Raw genomic sequence first — 20,501 nt, forward strand, 5'->3', positions numbered from 1 at the left:
AGCTCATTGCCTCAGTCTATGGGACGTGGGAAATGCATTAAACCTTTCCTAGCAGTTGCCACCTTTCCTCCAGACTTGGGTCGTGTTGGTGGGCAGAGGGATGCAGCGCTGGGAAGTGCCAAATTCGGCTTCACATTGATGACACAAATTCATCCAGAAAGTTTCTCTCTGCATTAGCTCTTGATGGTGGCTCTAAGTCGCTGTTTTGCCTAAGGACAGGCTGCTGGCACCTCCTCAGTCAATGTCAGCTTTATTCCTGCCTCCCACAGAACTTTCTGTCACCAGCCGTGGTGCCCGGCCACCCCTCCCGACGGCTCTGGCACCGGCAGCAGCTGCAGTTTGCAGTTTTTTCCTTTTCTTTGATGGTTCTGCAGCCTCCAGCCTCGGGAAGGGGCACGTGATGCCTCTGCCTGATCCCGACCTCTCAGCTCGGAGGACTCCGCCACCGTCCCTGGCTTTAATTAATACTTTTTTTCCCCCTCCGACAGTAATTCGGGGATGTGGATTTTAAAACATTTGGAAATACCCGCTTTTTAACTAGAAGCACCGTGTTTCTGCCAAAACTTTTGCAGGGGAGTTCCCTGAGTAGATGTAGCTGTGCAGAGACTACACTCGTGGTGAAATCCTCACTCGGAATCCAGCACTACCTGCCCCCCAAAAATAACCTTTTACCCCTCTAGCCAGGGAGCTGGGAATGATCCAGCCCCCAAGAGCCCAGAGACACGAGCCCCTATGACCTACTGCAGCTCATTGAGCTGGTTCAAGCCACCTGGCAGAGCTAACTTTAACCTGAATTACTCCTGAAATCCAGCTTCCCCAGAGGCAATGATGCCAGACGGGAGGTAAGATCATTCCCAAGCAGCTGCTATCACTGGGAAGAGGATCAAAGTCTTGGTTGTTGCCCAGCTACGCCCCCAAAATATTGTATGAACTGAGAGATGCTGCTATCAGGGACCCATCAGGATTAGTCACTGCCCATGTTGCCAATTCCTGTGATTTTTCTACGAGCGTTTCTGGTTGCCTTAAATTCCCAGCTCTGTGAGTCATGTGAATCTGCGCGAGTATGAATTTTTTTGTTTTTTAAAGTAAGTTTCTAGACCTTGTGGCTGTGCAGAAAAGCAAGGTGATGTAACCAGAGTGAAATCCGACAGCCTCAGGAGAAGGCAAATGAAAAGAAACTCAATTTTCAATATTTTTTTTGGAGTCGCACAAACTTTTTAGGCAGTTTGGTGATTTCTGGGCCTGGCTCATGCTTCTGGCATGCTCAGAGCTGGAGCTCCATAGTTTTTTTCCTTTTTTCCTTTCACTTTCTGATTTCCAGGGGCACTTTCTTCTCCTGAGACCTCCATGACAGAACTTAAAATGGAGGTGGAAGCAAAACCATGTCCCTAAAATGATGTGCTTCCTCCAGAGCAGGCATTGCTACCAGCATCACACATGATGTGGACGAGTGAAAAGTCCATAATTTACAGGGCAGAACACAATAGTCCCCACCACCACCACCACGTGTGCTCTAGCACATGGGCACACACACAGTCCTCGCCCACACTGGGAACACCCCTGCATGGAGACGTGTGTGCACACAAACACCTCGTACACAAATGTTTGGTTTATGGACATACTCAATGGACATAATTCTATGTGTTTGCACCTGTAACACATGCTTGCACAGACACACACAAGGGTTTCACCTGGTTGTAAGCATGGAGTGAGCCACAGCCAGCAGGTGTGTGCAAGGGAACCAGCGGTGCGTGTGTGTGAATGTCCATGTGCATTAAATGCACATTTATGGCCCTTTAACGGGGCACACCCGGCCGAGTGCCTGTGTTGAAACTTGCCATGTGATGTGTATGTGCCCCATGGAGCCATCCATCATATCCCAATACAAACAGACAACACCTCTGAGAAGAAGGAATATCCCAAACTGCCACAAAGGAAAACGTCCCAAACAGCCACTCTCAGGAGTCCCATCACCACACAAAGGTGAAAAAAGAAATAAAGCCAAAGTCAGGACACTGTTCTACAAGCATGACCAAAATGAGCTGCACGAAACACAGCATTGGGTGGGTTCTCCTGCCCTGAACTTTTACTTTTTTCCCTCTCTGTTGTGCACACCCACAGCACAGCCGCCACAAGCTCTAACCCACAGCTGCACAGAGGGGACCTGCCAGCAACACCCCCTCCGGCTGGCGTCCCAACATCTCCACGAGTTTGTACTACACACCAGGAAACCTGGATGCCAAAACCAAACTAAAAGCAAAAATTTCCCTTCCCAAAGTGCCTGGGCAAACTCACAGGGAAAGCTCCAGCAGCAGCACCTTACCGGCTGAGTCAGTGGATGAGCCATCTCCTTGTGCTGGGTGCCCCATCTGCCGAGTTTAGCTGCAGCTGAGATCTTCTGCTGGTAGACCCAGAAAGGGGAGGGGGGGAAAGAAAAAAACCTTCCTGTAAGGATCCCAGAGCCAGAGAGAGCAAATCCCACAGGATACAGCGGGGGGTAGAAAGGTCCAGCCCCAGTGACAAGGCAGCGGTGCCACAACCCCCCAGCCCTCGCCGCAGCCATTGCCTTTGCCAGAGCTGCAGCGCGATGTGGCTCGGCGGGAGCCTCGCATCCCTCTGCATTGTCCCTCTCCAGTGTGAGCTCCAGCAATCTCATTTCATGGGAGACATCTGGTTTGATTCAAAGGGAAGAAAGGGGCGAGGGGAGAACGGCGCGCTCACACACTCACCGCCCAGCCCGGCTGGCTGGGAGCTGGGGAGCGATTGTCAATGCTTCCCTCCACACTGAATCCTCCTCATTTCAATGAGAAAGGCCAGCCCAGGGAGCAGGGCTGTCCCACGGCCCCCCCCAGCATTCCCAGTCTGCAGGAGGGGGCTTTGCTGGAGCACAGAGCCAAGGGTGGGGAGCTGAGCCCCAGCAGTCTCACTAAGCCTTTCTGTGCCTGGAGCCACTACAAGGCCTTGGCGGGGCTGGGGGGCTCCCCCTTCTTGTTTTGCATAATTCCCAGGCCTGGTGGACATGCAGTATTGCCCCTCAAATGCTTTGTGTCTATGTCCATATTGCAAGACTAAAGTCCTCATGTTTGTGGGGAACCCTTTTGGAAGGCCATGTCCTTCTTACAAGGATGAAGCAGTGAGCTCCTTGTCCATGGCAGGGCGGTTCCTGCCCCATTGTCCCTGCTGACCCTGGTGCTCTGCTAGTCTGTACCCCAGCAGTTCCATCCAGAGGTGTCCCTGCCGAGCCACCACTCCTCCAAGGGATCCCTGTTGTCCCTGTGGGTCTCTGGATGGATCCCAACCCTGGACACCTCTGCAGCACCCCTCGTGAGTCGGCAGCAACAGGTCCCCACATAAACCCTCCTTCACTCATGACCCCTCCACAGCGGGGGGACACATGGTGAGTCCCCACCTAAACCCCTTCCACTCATGACCCCTCCATGCTGGGTGCACCCAGTGGGTCCCTTCACAGACCCTTCTTTCCTGTGATCCCTCTGTGCCGGGGTGTGCACAGCGAGTCACTCGTGGAACCCAGAGTGGGTCCCCGTGCAGGTCCCTCCACCCACCCGTTGCATGGTGGGTCCCCAAGGAGCCCCCTCCACATGTGACACAGGAAATCCCACTGCAGCCCGCTCCACCCATTGCACAGTGGATCCCACCACAGTCCATTCCACCCAAGGCATGGCTGATTCCATGCATCATCCTCCAGCCGTGTCACAGTGGCTTCCCACTGTCCTCTCCACCCTTTCATTGCACGGCGGGTCCCCTTGCACCTCCCCAGCCCGTGTCACAGCAGGTACCCCCCCACTCCCCACACCCATGTCATGGCATGTCCCTCTGCAGCCCCTCCACCGGTGACATGGTGCCTCCTCCTGTATCCCCCTCCACTGGTGGCACCGCGTGTTCCCCCCGCAGCCCGTGACACAGTGTATGCCCCTACAGCCCGTCCACCCACTGCACAGTGTCTCCTCACAGCGACCTCCCCTCCGCGCCCCCCACATCACACTCCACCCATATCACCGTGGGTGCCCGTGCAGCATCTCCACTCGTGTCACGGCGGGTCCGCTCTATCCCCCTCACCGTGTCACAGCCGGACCCCCCACATCCCACATCCACCCGTGTCACCGTGGGCCCCCACATCCCCCTCCCCGTGTAACAGCGAGTCCCCCTCCCCATATCGCCTGTCCCCGCGACCTCCGCCCGCCGCCCCGGTCCCCGCCGCCCCGGTCCCCGCCGCCGCGGGCGGGGGTGTGCCGCGGCCGGACTACATCCCCCATCAGCCCGCGGGCCGGGCCGCTCCCGCAGCGCCCAGCCGCCTTCAAACAAAAGAGTTTCCCCCCGCGGGGCCGCGCTCCGCTCCGCGCCCCCCGCACCCCCCGCACCCCCCGGCGGCGGCGGCCGGGGGCGGGGGCGTCGGCGGGGGGACCGCGGTGGAGGCGGCGGGCGCGGGGCTCGGGTTACACGGGAAAGGGGCTTGGCCAGGCGGGGGGCGGGGGGCGGAGGGTCCTTTTCTCTCTCTCGTTCTCTCCCTCTGCCTTTTTTTTTCCCTTCTCCCTCCCGAGCTCTTTGTGTCCCCCCCCTCCCCTCCTCTCGCCCCCCCCCCCCCAGCCCCCAGCCCCCTCCCAAGCCTTTGTTAGCCATGCCTAGCCTGGTAGTCCCAGGGATAATGGAAAGGAACGGGGGTTTCGGCGATTTAGGCTGTTTCGGTGGGAGCGGCAAAGACAGAGCGCTGCTTGAGGATGACCGGGCGCTGCAGCTCGCCCTGGACCAGCTCTGCCTGCTGGGGCTAGGCGAGCCTTCCTCCTCCTCCTCCTCCTCGGCCGTGGTGCTGGTGGAGGACAGCAACAACAACAACAATAACCCGCCGCCGCCGCCGCCGCAGCAGCCCCCGCCGCCGCCGCCGCCGCCGCAGCAGCCGCCGCCGCCGCCGCCGCCGCCGCCCCCGGCGGCCCCGAAGGGCTCGGCGGCGCCCAGCGCCGGGGCGGCGGAGCCCAAGTTGTGCGCGCTCTACAAGGAGGCCGAGCTGCGGCTCAAGAGCAGCTCCAACACCACCGAGTGCGTCCCGGTGCCCAGCTCCGAGCACGTGGCCGAGATCGTGGGACGGCAAGGTGAGCGCCGGTACCCCCGGTACCCCCCAGCCCCCCGGAGTCGCCGCTCGCCGGCCCCGGGACACTTCCCCGCGGCCGGGGGGCCCCGCCGCTGCCCCCGCCTCTCCCTCCCGCCCATTGTTCGGGGCCGGGGCCGGGGCCGCTCGGCCCCGCCGGAGACAAAGCCCGGGGCTCCCGGGCTGTGGGCGGGTGGCTGCGCTCCCGGCACGGGGGTTTTTGGGAAGGGTGGGATGGAGGATCTATAGGAATGCTGCGGGGGCTTGTCCGGCTGCCGGCACCGGAGCCCCGCGCGCCGCTCCCCGGTTCTGCCAAAGAGCCGATCTCGACCGCGCTCTCCTTAAGAAAAAAAAAAAAAAAAAAAAACTGGGAATAAGGCGGGGGAAGGGCGGGGGGTGCAGGCTGAGCCCGGCCCCGCGCCTCGGAGTCCCCCTTTGTTGGCCGGGCGGAGGGGGTGTGGTGGTGCCGGGCTCGGTCCGAGCGGCCGGTGCGCGGTGCGAGCCGAGCTCCTCCCGCCGCCCCCGGGAGCGGGGGGACCCTGGAGCAGGACCCGCCGTCCCGCGTGGGCCCCCCGCAGCCGCTGCCCGCGCGCCGCCACAGTGATGCTTTTGTTCTCCTCACGGCTCCGTTCGGAGCGAGGTGGAATGGAGGAGGGCTTTAAAAAAAATCATATATATATATATATATATCCATACCACACCCACTCTTAAGTCACCCCTCGCCCACCCCCACCACTCCCGGGTGTGTGGTGCGGGGCCCCGTGCCGCCCGTGGGCACTGCAGGAGCCGGGGCACGGCGCTGCCGAGAGAAGTTTTGAGTCGCTACAGAGAAAAAAAAAATAATAATAGTGCGGCTAAGTGTTGGGCTTTTTTTTTTTTTTTTTCTTTCTTTCTTTCTTTCTTTCTTTCTTTCTTTCTTTCTCTGAACAAGTAACTTGACGCTCTGGAAGTGCGGTGGGCAGAGCCTGCGGCTCCATGGGCAGATGCTCCCCTGTGGGTTGGGATCGAAGGCGCCTGAGCAGGGGGTTTGTGGTGGGACTCGGGGGGTGATGACCCCCCAGTGCCCCGAGAAGGACTGAAGTGGGCGAGGGGAAGCCACGGGGAGAGGGACACAAATGACTCCTTGCTGGGCATCCCTGGCGCTAGGGCGTGCGGGTGGAACAATGGGGCCTGCCAGGCTCTGCTTGCCCTCAGCCCTGGAGAGAGGGTCCGGTTCCCGCGCAGGGATGGAGAGTGGGCACGAGTCCGGGGATGCTGACCTCCCCAAAACTTGGGGCATCTGCAGCCGAGGGAACAGCTCTTGCTCTGGCGTCCACACTGGGATGGGGGCCCCTCACTGGGGACCCGGGGGGACGGGCACGAAGGGGTGAAGGTCTGGCCCAGGAGATGCCACTGGCCCTGATCCTGATCCTCACTGTGCTGCCTTTACATTGCCGGGAGTGGAGCGCGGGCAGACAACGGTGGGCTCAGCACCAACTCTGCACGGGTGGGTGTGAGGCCATAGAGAATCAGGCCCCCTTTGTTTAATAAAGTTGGGAAAGAGGATTCGGCAGGCGGAACCGAGGGGAAATGTGCCAGGGCTGTTTTCTTCCAGAATCGCAGTGCTGCCCCAGACTCCTGAGAAGGGGGTGTGTTCCGATGTGTTCAGAACGCAGCACGTGCCTGTTGTGTCCAGAGCGATGGAGAGGAGCGTGGAGACCTGGATTTTTTCCACCATTTTTTTGTGCGTGTGAGGGTTTTCCCACATCTGGGAAACTGAAATGTCAGTGTGCTGGAGCTGTGGGGACGCGGTTGTGACTGTGCTCCTTTGGCTGGTGGGGCAGATGGTGCAGGCTGTGCCCCATCATGGAGGTGGGTGGGATGGATCCTGTGCCGGGGATTCCTTCAGCACAGTCCCTGTTGCTACGGCTCTTCAGCAGAGATCACACTTGTTTCTAAAGGCCTGTAGGAATGTCTCCACTGTCTCCTGTGCCTTGTTTTTGTGTAGAAGGACAGATTAAGAGGGTCTGGATCTGGGTGTGAGGCTCCCAGGGGGATGGAATCCTGAACTCTCATGGATGCCTGACCAGGAATCCCAGAAACTGCAGATTGTCACCCCTTGGTAGTACTGCTCCTGTGGCAGATGGTTTTCTAGGAAAACAATTGTTTTATGGGTACCTGTGAACAGGGTGATGAACATCTTGAAAAAGGGAGGGGGAAAAAGTAATAATGAAATAAAAATTATTTCACGGCTTTATTTGGTAATAGGGTTTAGCTTTTTCTTCAACTTGCTATTTTCTGAATAAAATAGTAATATCCCACTATCCCTTCAGATTATTTTATAATAATATCAACCATCTATGAAAGTGTTCCTCACAGGCAGACGTGGATATGAGAGGCCTGGATCTGGGCACAGGGTTTGTGGTGCACGCACTTGGCCATGGGAATTCCACCTGCCATCAGGCCACCCCTCACTTTGTCAAGGGAGTGAAAAAGCACTTAAGTGTAAATAAGGCTCAAGCCCGATATATTTTTAATGGAATGTCTCTAAGGCTGTTTTGTGAAGAGGTGTAATTGTGGCAGAGGGGGTGGCTCCACTCCAAGCAAGAGATGCTGCAGGAACTCAACCTGAGCTTGGCAGCTCTGCTTTCCCCAGGAGCTGTGAACGTGCCCTCACGGAGCCAATCGCCTGCTGGAAACCTTGCTCAGGTTTGTGCTGGGGCTGGTTTGTGCGCTGAATTTGAGCAGCACGGCTCCAGCAGCACAGCCTCGAGCCGGCTGGGATGGGGGCCTGGCTGGGATGAGATGCTGGGCTGTGGGAATGGCCAGACAGGCTCCTCCAGCTGGTGCCCCAGGGTCCGTGGCAAAGAGCTGGGTGGCTGGTGGGATGTACCAAGGGCTGCTTTGCCAACTCGAGGACAGGAAAGTGGAAAAGGAAAAATGAGGGGATGAAGTCACGAGAATCCCTTTGACTGGTGCCTGTGACCCCTGGCATGGTTGGTAGTGACACCCCTTCCCTGGCTGGAGGTGGAGCCGTGCATGCCTGTCCTCCTGTTGCTGTGAGGATGAGGGGCAGGGGTGAATCTCTGCCTGAGTCAGGGCTCCTGCAGGTCACCCCCCTTCCCCTGGCCTGTGTGTGAACTCCAGCTGTGCTGAGTTGGGTGACCAAACCTCCTGGTTTGTGCCATGGCATGGACGGTGCTCCCTGGTTCTGCAGCCAGTCCAGGCCTGCGTGGCACATCAGAGTGCTTGGTGGCTCTTGTATTTCTCCTCGTTGTGGGTGTCCTGCCTGCAATAGCCTGTCATGACTGTGTTGGCTCTCACAGCCACGCCGATGAAATTGTAAAGACAAAGCACTGGAGGTGTTTGCAGTAGATTTTTGAGGAGATGGTGGGACATCCAGGGATGTGTGTTGAGATGGGAGAGGTGCTGGGAGGAATGGAGAGTGTCTGAAGGGCATCACGTTTTGGTTGTGCAGACTGTGAAATTAGAAAGGGGCAGAAATCCTCAGTCACTGTGGTGTCCGGGTTCTTCCCTAGAAGTACCTGAGGTGGGTGTGGATCAGCCAGATCAAGATTCAAATCCAACTTTTCTGCCCGCTCCCACAGACGAACTGGGCTGCTGTCAGTGGAGCCAGGGAAGAGGCTGCAGGGCACATTTAGGGCCAGATGTTGTGGTTAGGGAGACACAGTGCTGGTTCTTTGTGTGTGTGTCTGGTGTGTGCAGGTGTTGGGAGAAGGTGTGGGGTTGGTTTGGCTTCATTCTGCACCCACTCCCAGATGAGACTTTCTCTGTAAGGATTTTTGGACCCCGAGGATTTTTGGTCCTTCTAAGGGCTCTTGGTCTCATCATAGTAATAGCATCCATTGTCACCTGTACTCACAGACATCCTTTGATGCAGCGTCTCCCAGCCTGCTCCAACCAGCCTGTTGTCACCAGGAATGAGATTATGTGCGAGAGGATCTTAACATAAATTGCTGTTTCTTGGCAAGGTGAAGTCAAATAACAAGAAGCCCCACTAAACCCAGGTGATTGGGCTCTTTGTGTAGCTCCAAACATGCTCCAATGCTTTCAGCATTTAAAAATAGTCCAAGGAAGCCTTTTCCATTGAGGAAGTCTGATGATGGCAGCTCCCCCACCCACCCTGTGGAGGTGGATGTATGTACAGCATCCGAGAAGCAGCGAGGGGGGCAGATCTTCTTGTCTCCTCGCCTCACCGAAATCTTGGAGCAAAAGCCACCGGATCTGGTGGGGTCTGAAGACAACCTCCGTGCGCTGCTCCGGCAGCTCGGGATGGGCCTTAAAGGCAGAGAGATATTGCAGTGGGTGTCGGGTTGTTACAAAGTGCTAATGAGCATCGGTCGGAATTTTCACGAGGGAAAAGTGCGGAACGGGATCGACTTTGTGCTGTTTGAACTGGAGGTGGGAGGAGAGAATGGGTCTGTGAGAGAGACAAAGGGAATTTTCTCGGGAGACAACGCACGCTCCCCGCGCATCGCATCGGGCGGCTCGGGTGCCGCGCTGACCGAGTGAACCGCGCCGCAGCGGAATCTAGGGCAGTGGGAAAGCGAGCTGGCATTGGGTGGGGGCCCCCGCCTTTGTCTGGCAGCCCCTTCCCTCCCTCCCTCCCTCCCTCCCTGCCTGCCTGCGTCCCCCGCCGCTCGCCGTGCCCCGCTTCCCCCGCACTGCCCGGCTCCGGCGGGATCGTGCATGCGGGGCACACCCACTGCACGCCATGCATCACCACGGGGCCGGGGGCATCCGCTTCCCAACTTTCTTCCACCGCATAAGGCGGTGATTGTCTGTGGGGCTCTTTCTGCCGGGTGTTTTTTCCCCTCTTCCTTTGTTTTTTGGGTTTTTTTGTTTTTTTTTTTTTCATAAACAACTTTCATCACAATGTGAAAAAGCGTAAAATCGCCGCACTGGAACAAGGCAGTCACTGATTTTCCTGGCATGGTGTGTTGGGTGGTGTTTTTTCCCCTTTCTTGTAAACACAACTTGCATCATCAGGACAATAAACCCTCGGTGCAAAGAGATTTAGTTGGTTGGTTGTGGTCCTTTTGTGTGCATTTGTGTTTTTTGACACCACTTCCATCAGGTTTTCAATGCAGCAAAACCTTACCCCACAGGCCGTCAGGAGGGTTTACTTATGAGGTTCTTTGTGTGCTTGTCTTTTAACAAGGCTTTCATGTTAACGGGGAAAAGAATGCCCCACCTTACCCGAGGTAGCTGAGGGTTGTTTATTTTATGATCCTCTTCAATTTTATGACTACAATGGAAAAAAAAGACCGAGTTCTAATTTGCCCTTAGACCCTCTTGCACCCCACTAGCACTGCCGGAACGAACTGCCCGGGGTATTTGCAGGTGTAATTTGTATCTGTGCTTGGGATAAATGAGAACTAAAAAGCTTTTGTCTGTAGACATTACTTTGTATCTGATGAAAACAAGAAATATCAGAACCTGGAGTGATTTGTGAGGTGTGTTTTCCAAAATAAAACCACAACATAGTCAATGAAACAAAAAGATCCACCTCGGGGTTGGCTGCGGAGCTGTTTGCTGTGGCTGGTACAGCTCCTCTGGTGCTTCCAGGGTCAGGGTCATGCTCCTGGGCTGGAGGTGCCAGCTGGTGCCAACTGGGAGTCTCTGGACTGCATCAGTAGCAGAATTTACCTGTGCAGGATCTGGCCTTGTGGCAGCACCGAGGAGAAGGTCATCAGCAGGTCTAACTCTGAATTTACACCAAAGTGAAATTGTTTGGGGGATCTACTCTACAGGCATGTCTGTGTGTGCCATTGCACCGTGCTGATGGCATTGTCACCGTGGTGGTGTGCTGGGCACATCCATTCCAGGCACTGCCTTGCTGGAAACCCCTCTGAGCTCCCGTGAGAACACCTTGCTTTGGGGCTGCTCAGAGTGAGAACATTCGGCATGGGTTCATGCTAAAGAAACGACAGATCAGATGCATCCAGCACCCTCGTGTCCCTTGTGAGCAGCTGCCTTTGCTGGAGAGGTGAACCAAGCTCCTGGAGCCTTCTCTGTTCATTTTGATGGATTCGTTGCCCTGATGCAGGGATAAGCAGAGACGAGAAGGTGGCTGTGCATCCAGATCTCCCCCTGACCCCCGCCACCCATCTTGGCAATGTCTAGACTCAATTTATTATATGTTTTCAGCCAGAGATGGCTGCTCTGCGGATTAATTCCAGTTAGCTGACTGGTCTGAGCACCAGAGGCTCTCCACTCCTCCAGGGTTTGGTCCTGTGTGGGAATGTTTGTGATGTACTCAGGTAATTTGCAAACATGTTTACTTTGAGTCAATTGGTAATCAGTGAAATTAAAGAGAAAAAAGGGTGAGGGGAGTAACTGAGCTTACAGCCTCCTTCATGAAATGCTTTGGGATCTGCATTATTGACGAAAACCAGGATAATAGAAGGTAGGCTGTGGGAACACAATGAGAAAGGGCTTAATACTCTGTTTAATATAAAAATCTAAGTGGCAGGGGTCTGCCAGGGATCGACACACTGATGTCTGTGCGCTGCCATAACGAGGAGAACATACACCAGGTTATGTATTAGTATAGCTTTCATGGGTCCTTTTCTTCCCTTAGCTTCATTTTGAGGCCACCTGCTAGGCAATTCCCTCCCTTCCACCTCTCTCCCCTTTGAATAATCCCGAGTAAAATGCTTTGTTACATGGTGTTTTTAAATTTCAGTTATCCACAAAGAGAAAGTGTCCATAAAACACCCCTTGCAGGACAATTTCTGTTTGGAATAAGCACGTTGGTGTGTGCTGCCCATGTGGCTGGGCTGTCACAGGCCACGTCCTGATCCAGCTGTGCTCCATCAGCAGCAGGGTGATCTCAAAGGAGGCTCAGACCCCTGTTAGTGTGCAAAGCAGAGTCGGGTGGGGCTGATGGGCCCGGAGCCTTGGCACTAAGTGAGTAAATCACGTTTGAGCCCAGCCTGGTTTTAGCTGATGAAAACCAGTGTAGTGCCCCTGGAAGTTGTGGAGTTCTCTGGATTTGGGCTGCTGATGCTTTGGCCATTGTCTGTGCCAGTTTAGAGCTGCTGGAGGTTGGGACTGCTGAGCCCTCTGGGCTGCTGGGCTTGCTGGACTCGGTCTAATTTCCTAGGAGGTGATTTTCTCCTGTTTTTAAGCACAGGATCCCCATCTGTCTGTCTCCACAAAGCTGGCTTTCCCGTCTGCAGGCCTGCACAGAGACCCTCCCTCCTCCCCCCCTTCTCACACCACCGACTGCACCACGCGTCCTTTTGTCCGTTCCAGATCCTCCTTCCCCTCCCTCTCGCCCTGCTCTCTCCTTGCCCATCTTCCCTTGGTCGTTTTGGGGTGTCTTGGCTTTGCCTCCATGCACCTCATTCTCCTCCTCCCTTGGAGGGATCAGGGTGTGCCTTTCCCTCAATTCCATCACCTTTGCTCCATCCCTGACTCCCTCCCTCTCCTCCAGCTAGTGGAACGTGCTTACATTTGCCCTCATTCATGTGTATTCCTTGCCACTGTTCCTTTCCATCTGTCCCCAGCATGGAGCCCCCGTCCTTTGTCACCGCTCTGCCTGCCTGACCCTCGCTGTCAGCTCCGTGATCGTTTCCTGTCCTGCCGGGCTCAGATCCCTCTCCCCCACACGCCGGCATTGTCCCACAGCTCAGAACAACGCCGAGCCCAATCCCAGCCGTGCCTGCCTGAGGTCTTTTCTGCACAGGAGAGCAAGCCTTGCGCTCCGGAGGCAGAGCTCGGGTCACTGCGGAATGTGATGGCGCTCCTACAGCCTGGGGTGATGCACGGGGAGGCATTTCCAGCTCCTGCTTGCTGTGAACACCCCTGTCTTTCCGTGTGATGCTCCGGTGATATCCCTGGGGAAATGGTGGCATCTCGGTTAATCTTCCTAAGATGGAATCTCCCTCTTGGGAGAGAGCAGCACAGGAGTGGGGCAGGGAAATGCCTGCCAGTGGTGGGTCAGGGACAGCCCATGCTGCCCGGGGGTACCAGAGGGCAGAGGTGACCTCTCACAGTTCTGTCCAGCTCTCCTTGGGATGAACCTTTATGCTACAGTTGAGTTGTGCCTGGCTCCATGAAGTCCTGTCCTTTGACTTTCCTGGGAGCTAATAGCACACCACTGGGTGACCATTGGTCCACATGGGCTGTTTGGAAACTTTATTCCACAAAACATCACAAACGTACCTCATGGTGCAAACTCTGGGGAGTAACCCGTGAGCTACACTGCATTTGGCAGGGGGTGGATTTGGTTTGGATTTGGGGATTTTCCCAGATCCTTCTTTGTGCCAGATCTGGCATTTCCATTCTCCAGAAACATGGAATTTCTGTTTCAGAGATGGGTTTAGTGCAGCAGCAGAGTGTTAAGAGGAAATTTTTGCAGGAGCACAAGGCAGGAGACAGCTATTCCTGCTCCAGAAATGGGAAATGAGGCTCCAGGAGCTGAAGTAGCTCCGAGGAGTTAAAAGTCACGCAGGGAGTCGACAGCGAAGTTCTGGCATGTGTCCCATGCTGCTGCCAAGACCCTCTGAGGGGCAGCGGGTTCAGGGCGGTGCCAGGGGGGCCGGGTGTGCCGGGGGCTGTGCCCGGTGCCCGTGCGGTGCCGGCTGGGCTGGGCTGAGCTGAGCTGAGCTGGGCTGGGATGGGCTGGGCTGGGCTGGGCTGGGCTGGGATGGGATGGGATGGGCTGGGCTGGGCTGGGCTAGGCTGGGATGGGATGGGATGGGATGGGCTGGGCTGGGCTGAGCTGAGCTGAGCTGAGCTGAGCTGAGCTGGGCTGGGCTGAGCTGAGCTGAGCTGGGCTGGGCTGGGCTGGGCTGGGCTGGGATGGGCTGGGCTGAGCTGAGCTGGGCTGGGCTGGGCTGGGCTGGGCTGGGCTGGGCTGGGCTGGGCTGGGGTGGGGTGGGGTGGGATGGGCTGGGCTGAGCTGAGCTGGGCTGGGGTAGGCTAGGATGGGCTGGGCTGAGCTGAGCTGAGCTGAGCTGAGCTGGGCTGGGCTGGGCTAGACTGAGTTGGGCTGAGCTGGGCTGGGCTGGGCTGGGCTGGGCTGGGCTGGGCTGAGCTGAGCTGGGCTGAGCTGAGCTGAGCTGAGCTGAGCGTGCTCCACGCCGGGCACTGTTGGATGCAGTGTCTGCCGTGGCCCCTGCCAGCCCAGGGAGTCGTTCCTGTCAGCTCCTGTCAGAGGCACGAGGCTGTTCCCATCACCACAGGTGCAGCTTCAATTCTTGCCGATGACCCGGTGTGCTGGGATGCCGTGAACACCCCGGTGTCACCAGCCTGTGTCTCACAAGAGGAGCTGTGGATGAGTGGCAGCCCTGAGCTCCCAGCCTGAGAGATGCTGTTTTTTATTAGGATCTGTATAAATAATAATGTTCCAGCCCAGGAGCTGAGGAATCTGCATTTTGTGGTTGCAGAGGCATCGTTTGCAGGTCTTTGTGTGTTGAAGTGTGATGTGAGTGGAGTGTGTGTAAACCTGCTGGTGTCAGGTAGTCAGAGGAAGTGCAGGAGATGGTCTTTTCTGGGGAGACAAGGTGGGACAGGAGGCGCTGGGGGATCTCACAGTGGTCCCAGTGCTGTGTCCTCATCCTCTGGTTCCGTGAGCCTTGCATCAGACACCCCAATCCTCGGGAAACAGCAGCAAAGTGCTCACCTTACTTCATCTGCACTGGAGAATCGCAGGTTTTAACTTTCCTTTGAGATCTGAGCTCTGAGCATCCCTGCTGCAGAGGAACCCCCAGCCTGCATGGCAGCTCGGTGCCAGGCTTCAGAAATGCCTTGGGGCACCAAGTGAGGCTTTTCGAGAGAGGGCTCTGAGGGGCAGGACAGCAAGGAGGGGTCCAGGAGTAGTTTAGAGAACTGTGCCACATCTGTAAAAACATTCCTGGTGTCGTCTGGGAACCTGGAGCCAAACAGCTGGATCAAGACCCTCTGAAAGATCTTTTGGAAGCCAAAACACACTGGGAAGACTTTTGCCCTTTTTGGGAAAGCAGAAGGGTGTTTTCTGAGCTGTGAGGAGCTGGGAAATGGGCTTGGTGGGTTCTAGGAGTTGGGGAATGGGCTCAGTGGGCTCTGGGACATGGATACTGGTACACAAAAGCACCACTTGGCCAGTGATCTTAGGAGAGGTTCTGAGCACCTGGAGCAGGAGTTTTTGTACAGCCTGCTGTGGGGCTCACAGGAGGGCAGCCCTGCCCCATTTCTTGCTGTTTCAGCCCCAAAGCAAATCCTGGCCTCCTGCTGCCCCTGGCCTTCTAGCTCTGCTGGCATTTGCAGTCCTGTCATAGCTGCAGTGGGGAGGCCCAAACTGCTGCATCTCTGCAACTCCCCTCCAAACTTGGTCGCCTGAAGTTCACCACATTCACCCCAAAACTTCCTCAGTAGTGCCAAAATCCTCTGGCTCTCTGGAGACATGGCAGGCAACTGCCCTTGGGATCTGGCACAGGGTGGCCAAGGGGTTCCACACTGGCCATCCAGGCTGTGGGACTGGCATCTCCCTGTTCTCCTGTGACCTCCAGGCTTCCCCATGCATCAGCCCTGTCCCCAGAGCCCAAGGATGACCGTTGTCTCTGGGGGGTCACTCTGGGGACAGGTCTCAGGGCTGACACCTGGGGTGGATCTCCCATTACTCCGTGGTGTTGGGTGTGTGGAAGGGAGATCTTCGAGATGACTGCTGAGGGAAGGCGGCGGGGGGATGGTGTGGTGGGGTGCAGCACACAAAATAGTGATCCCCATTTTGGGGGGTGAGGGAGCATGGCACTCCTGGGGGAGCAAGTCTCTGGGAACGGTGAGGGCAGACCTCCCTCTGGCATTTCCCCTCGGGTCTGGGGGGGATGAGGCCATTCCCTTGTTCCATGTCCTGCACAGTGGCTGCCAGGTGGCACGGGAGATGATGGCCACTCAGCCCAGTGTCCTGCAGAGCAGGGCGAGCGGTGGGACAGCCTCGTTAACTGCCCTGCCTTCTTCTCTCTCTCTCCCTAAGGCTGCAAGATCAAAGCCCTGCGGGCAAAGACCAACACCTACATCAAGACCCCGGTGCGGGGGGAAGAGCCGGTGTTCATGGTGACGGGGCGGCGGGAGGACGTGGCCATGGCCCGGCGGGAGATCATCTCGGCAGCCGAGCACTTCTCCATGATCAGGGCCTCCCGCAACAAGGCGGGCACCACCTTTGGCAGCGCGCCCACCCTGCCGGGGCAGGTCACCATCCGGGTGCGCGTGCCCTACCGCGTGGTGGGGCTGGTGGTGGGCCCCAAGGGAGCCACCATCAAGCGGATCCAGCAGCAGACCAACACCTACATCATCACGCCAAGCCGAGACCGGGACCCTGTCTTTGAGATCACCGGCGCGCCGGGCAACGTGGAGCGGGCCCGGGAGGAGATCGAGACACACATTGCGGTGAGGACAGGCAAGATTCTGGAGTACAACAACGAGAATGACTTCCTCTCCAGCAGCCCCGACTCCGGCATGGAGAACCGCTACTCCGAGGCTTGGCGGGTGCACACGCCGGCGCCGGGCTGCAAGCCCCTGTCCACCTTCCGGCAGAACAGCCTGGGCTGCATTGGCGACTGCTCTGTTGACCCCGTCTATGAGACCCCGCGGCTGAACGACCAAAACGACTTCAATTACGGTTACCTCTTCCCCAACTACGGCGTGAACAAGCAGGATCTGTACTATGGGGTGCCCGAGTCGGGGGCCCCGATGTGGGCCGGGCAGGAGAACACCAACCCCGTCTCGGTGCTCTTCTCGAAGCAGCAGCGCTCCAGCAGCACTGGCACCATCCACCCCAACTCGCACCGCTCCCCGTCCTCCTCCATCCCGGAGCCCGGCCTGTCGGGGCTGCCCAGGCGGTCGCAGGGGGAGCCTCTCCAGGGGTTTTCCAAGCTGGGAACGCCCGCCGCTGCCCGGACGTCGGTGGCCAGCAGCCGCGAGTGCATGGTGTGCTTCGAGAGCGAGGTCACGGCCGCGCTGGTGCCGTGCGGCCACAACCTCTTCTGCATGGAGTGTGCCGTGAGGATCTGCGAGAGGACTGATCCCGAGTGCCCCGTTTGCCACGCGGCAGCCACTCAGGCCATTAGAATATTTTCCTAAAGAGACAGAGCAGGGCGTTGGGGGGGGTGGGGGTAGGAAGGGAGAGTGGGGGGGGTCCGTGAGAGAAAAATGATGACGATAATAATAATAATGATAATAATAATAATAATGACATCTGAAGAACAAAAAAAAAAAAAGAAGAATGAAAGAATAAATTAATTTAAAGAAGAAGAAGAAGAAGAAGAAAAGAAATTATTTTACAAGCAATGTATGTTATTTTTTAAAAAAAAAAGTGAATAATAAAATTAAAATTAATAGCAAAGCCAGAAATTTTGAAGGGCGAACAATGCTCCAGCCTGCAATGTCTTTTGTAAACCAAGTACTCGGAACGCACACTCGGATCTCGCAAGCAAAGCGGTTTAGTTCAGTTTTTTTTGGTGGTGAGATTGCGACTTCTTGGCAATGACCAAGCCAGGCCACCTGGATCGACCGGGGAGGGAGCAGGGATGCAGGGAGGGCCCTGCCAGCCTTTCTCCAGCCACTTGCAACCTTCGTCTTGGCCTGAAACCCCCACTCTCCTCCCCCCAGGGTTGTCGGCCCAACTGGGAGCTCAGAAAGAAACAACAGAAAGAAAGGAAAACGGATGACAGGGATTTAGAAGAACAAGAAAGAAACCATCAACCTCTGGGAACCTGTTAGAACGAGGGCACAACTGTATTACCTCAAAGATTTAAACAAAAAAAATCACAGCTAAAGAACTTTTATTGTTTTCCTTTTTTTCTAAAAAAAGCCAAACAAAAAACACACAAAAAAAAAAGAAAATAAAAAAATAAGGTGAAGAAATAAAAACGACGCCAGTGAAACTGAAGAAGGTTTGGAAGAACCTATTGGGATCACACCAGGCGACGAGTGTTTATTTTGTTATTCTGAGCCACCGTGGAGTCTGGAACTTTGTTCTTTTTTCCTTATCCAAGCAGGGATTTGTTCATCAGTCCAATCAGGAGTCACTAACAGGGTATTTCCAAAGCAGTCCCGAGTTCCCATCCATGGGGGGAGTGCATCGACTTCCACGTTTCTGTAGGTCACTCCTCATTCTTTTCTCCAAGTGATGCCAGCTGCAGCTACACACACCGCACACACACACACACACAGAGAACATTGTGCTTTTCTTTTCTTAAAAAATATACCTATTGCACCAAAACCTAAGAGAGACGATCATGCAATACAGGCAATGAGCCCATATGAAACCAACATGCATCCCAACAGAGAGCAAAAAAAAACCCCGAGTTTATAGAGATAATTTTGTTGTTGTTGTTTTTAAACTGGACCAAAACTTTTGTTACCCAAACCAAGTGGGGGAAAAAAAAAAACAAAGAAGAAGAAAAAGTATTTCTTTATGGACCAAAACCTCTTCAGCTGTCCTTTTCCTGGATCTTCCTGAGGTTGGCCACTTTTATATATTATATTTTTTTCAGAACGAAACAAAACAGAAAAAAAAAATGCCTTGTTGAACATCCTTTAATCATTTCAAGACTCCTGGTTTTGTTTAATGAGATACTTTAAAACCATTGGGAAGTGGGAGAGGATGAGCTTCAGATCTGGCTCCCGTGCCAACGCATGCAAGGTGCAGGCCAGCACCTTCACTCCATCAGGTTTGTTCAGCTGGTCTGTGGATGCCAAAATGCTGTGATGGTAAAAATGTGTTGGATTGACCTATTGAGTACCAGTACACCCAGCTATAAATATATGTGTGTATATATATATATAGGCACTTAATTAATCAAGCACCTATATATATATATATGTGTGTATATAAACCCATATATATAATTTTTCTCCCACTACCACCGCTTCCCCATTTCCTACCCCTCAACTTCTGCTCACAGATCCTGGACCCTGATGTAGAACTGAACCGACAAGTTTCACAACTTGGCAGAGACAGTTCTAATAGCAAAAAAAAAAAAAAAAAAGCAAACAAAAAAATCACCTGAGATTTTTTTATTCCCTTCAGTTACAGGAGACTTTATTTTCATCGTAATAATGTTCCTGGGAACATCCTCTCTTCTGCTCAGTTTGCTGCTGCTTGCTCCCAGTTGCTGTCTGTGCCCTGGCACAGTGGGCTCAGGCCAGCCGTGGTGACTGAAGGGGCTGAGCCCACTGTGCTGGGGCAGGTGGTGCTGGTGCTCTGTGCTGATAAAGATCCACTTTGGGTCTTCAGATACCAGTTGGAGGGTTTGAAATGATGGTGGGATGATGGGATGCCTCCACTGTTTCGCATCAACTATGATATATTCTGTAGGGGCAGGAGGTGGATTGGAGGGGTGGACAATGTTCCCAGGCTGTAGTAGATGCTGATGTTTTGGAAAAAGTAAAGACAAGTGTAACAATGCCGTGCTAACGGGGCACTGTCAGGCAGAATTGGTACTCCCCTCCTCCCCAAAGCTTTAAGAAATCCCTGGCCCTGTGGTTGTCCTGCAGCACAGCCAGGACACACCAGGACCGGGTCGGGATGCGAGCCCTTCCTGGGGGAAGGTGCCGTGTGTGGGACCCACTGGGGTGGGGGCTGCAGGGTTATGGAGGGCTGGGTGCTCTGCATGAACTCCCAGAGCCCCCGTGTCCCAGCACTGTCCTGGGGCAAAGCCGTCCCTTCCTCAAAGGCTTCGGAGCCCTGGCCAGCGCTGGCCACGTCCTTCCTAAAACTGACCCAGTTCTCATTCCAAATCTGGCCTCAGTTTGGTCCCAGTTAAAGGAAGGGAAGGAAAAGGAGGGGGGGACATGCCTGTTCTCCGGGAACCTCTCCCCTCCCCAGTGCCACCTTCTCCATCACGTCCCGCCCTCCCCACCCCAGGGCCGTCTTTTATCTGTTCATTGCGCAAAATTCTCCCGCTGATGTAGAGAGAGAGTGGTTGGAGCACGAGCTGGGGGGCGGGGGGCGGGCAGGGGGGTCGCCCACCCTTCGGGGGGCGCTCAGAAATGTTCGTGTTGGTGCTGGAGGGGCTGAGCCGGGCGCGGCGTGGCCGCTGTGTTAGTGAGTGAGTAGTCGTTCTTGGCTGAGTGGAGTCTGTTCGTGGTAATGTGAGCAAGTTCTTGATCAATGTCTTTATTTGATGCCAGGTTGTGAAGAGGTGGGTGGGAGTGGGGAGGGGGGAAGGAGACCCCTGTGTTGGGGACCTGGGGTGGGGGGACCTGTTCTAGCACTGACTGTAGGGAGTGGGGAATGGGGAAGGTACAGGGGGCTCACCTCTGCTCCTTGTACCTCCTCCCTCACCTTAACAAGAGAAAACGATGTAAAAGCCTCCTGCATGCTGAAAAATGTTAGAGAAAAAAAAACAAAACCCCTTTCTTTAAAAAAAAAAAAAAAAAAAAAAAAAAAGAAGGGAAAAAAAAATAA

The 20,501-nt window shown here is 55.3% G+C and overlaps 1 protein-coding gene across 1 annotated transcript; it reads left to right on the plus strand.

Annotated features, from left to right (window-relative positions):
* Nucleotides 1-4,610: 4,610 nt before the first annotated feature.
* Nucleotides 4,611-20,501, plus strand: MEX3A (mex-3 RNA binding family member A). Its single transcript, XM_014889333.2, has 2 exons — nt 4,611-5,105; nt 16,065-20,501. Exons 1-2 carry the CDS (start codon nt 4,637-4,639, stop codon nt 17,168-17,170), a joined length of 1,575 nt encoding a protein of 524 aa, XP_014744819.1. The 5' UTR covers nt 4,611-4,636; the 3' UTR covers nt 17,171-20,501.

This window comes from Sturnus vulgaris, chromosome 31 (genome assembly GCF_052056855.1).
Source record: "Sturnus vulgaris isolate bStuVul1 chromosome 31, bStuVul1.hap1, whole genome shotgun sequence".
Lineage (NCBI taxonomy): Eukaryota > Metazoa > Chordata > Aves > Passeriformes > Sturnidae > Sturnus > Sturnus vulgaris.

Coding starts and splice junctions, on each gene's coding strand:
- MEX3A (XM_014889333.2), top strand. CDS start 4,637: ATGCCTAGCCTGGTAGTCCCAGGGATAATGGAAAGGAACGGGGGTTTC. Junction 5,106..16,064: donor CGAGATCGTGGGACGGCAAG/GTGAGCGCCGGT, acceptor TCTCTCCCTAAG/GCTGCAAGATCAAAGCCCTG.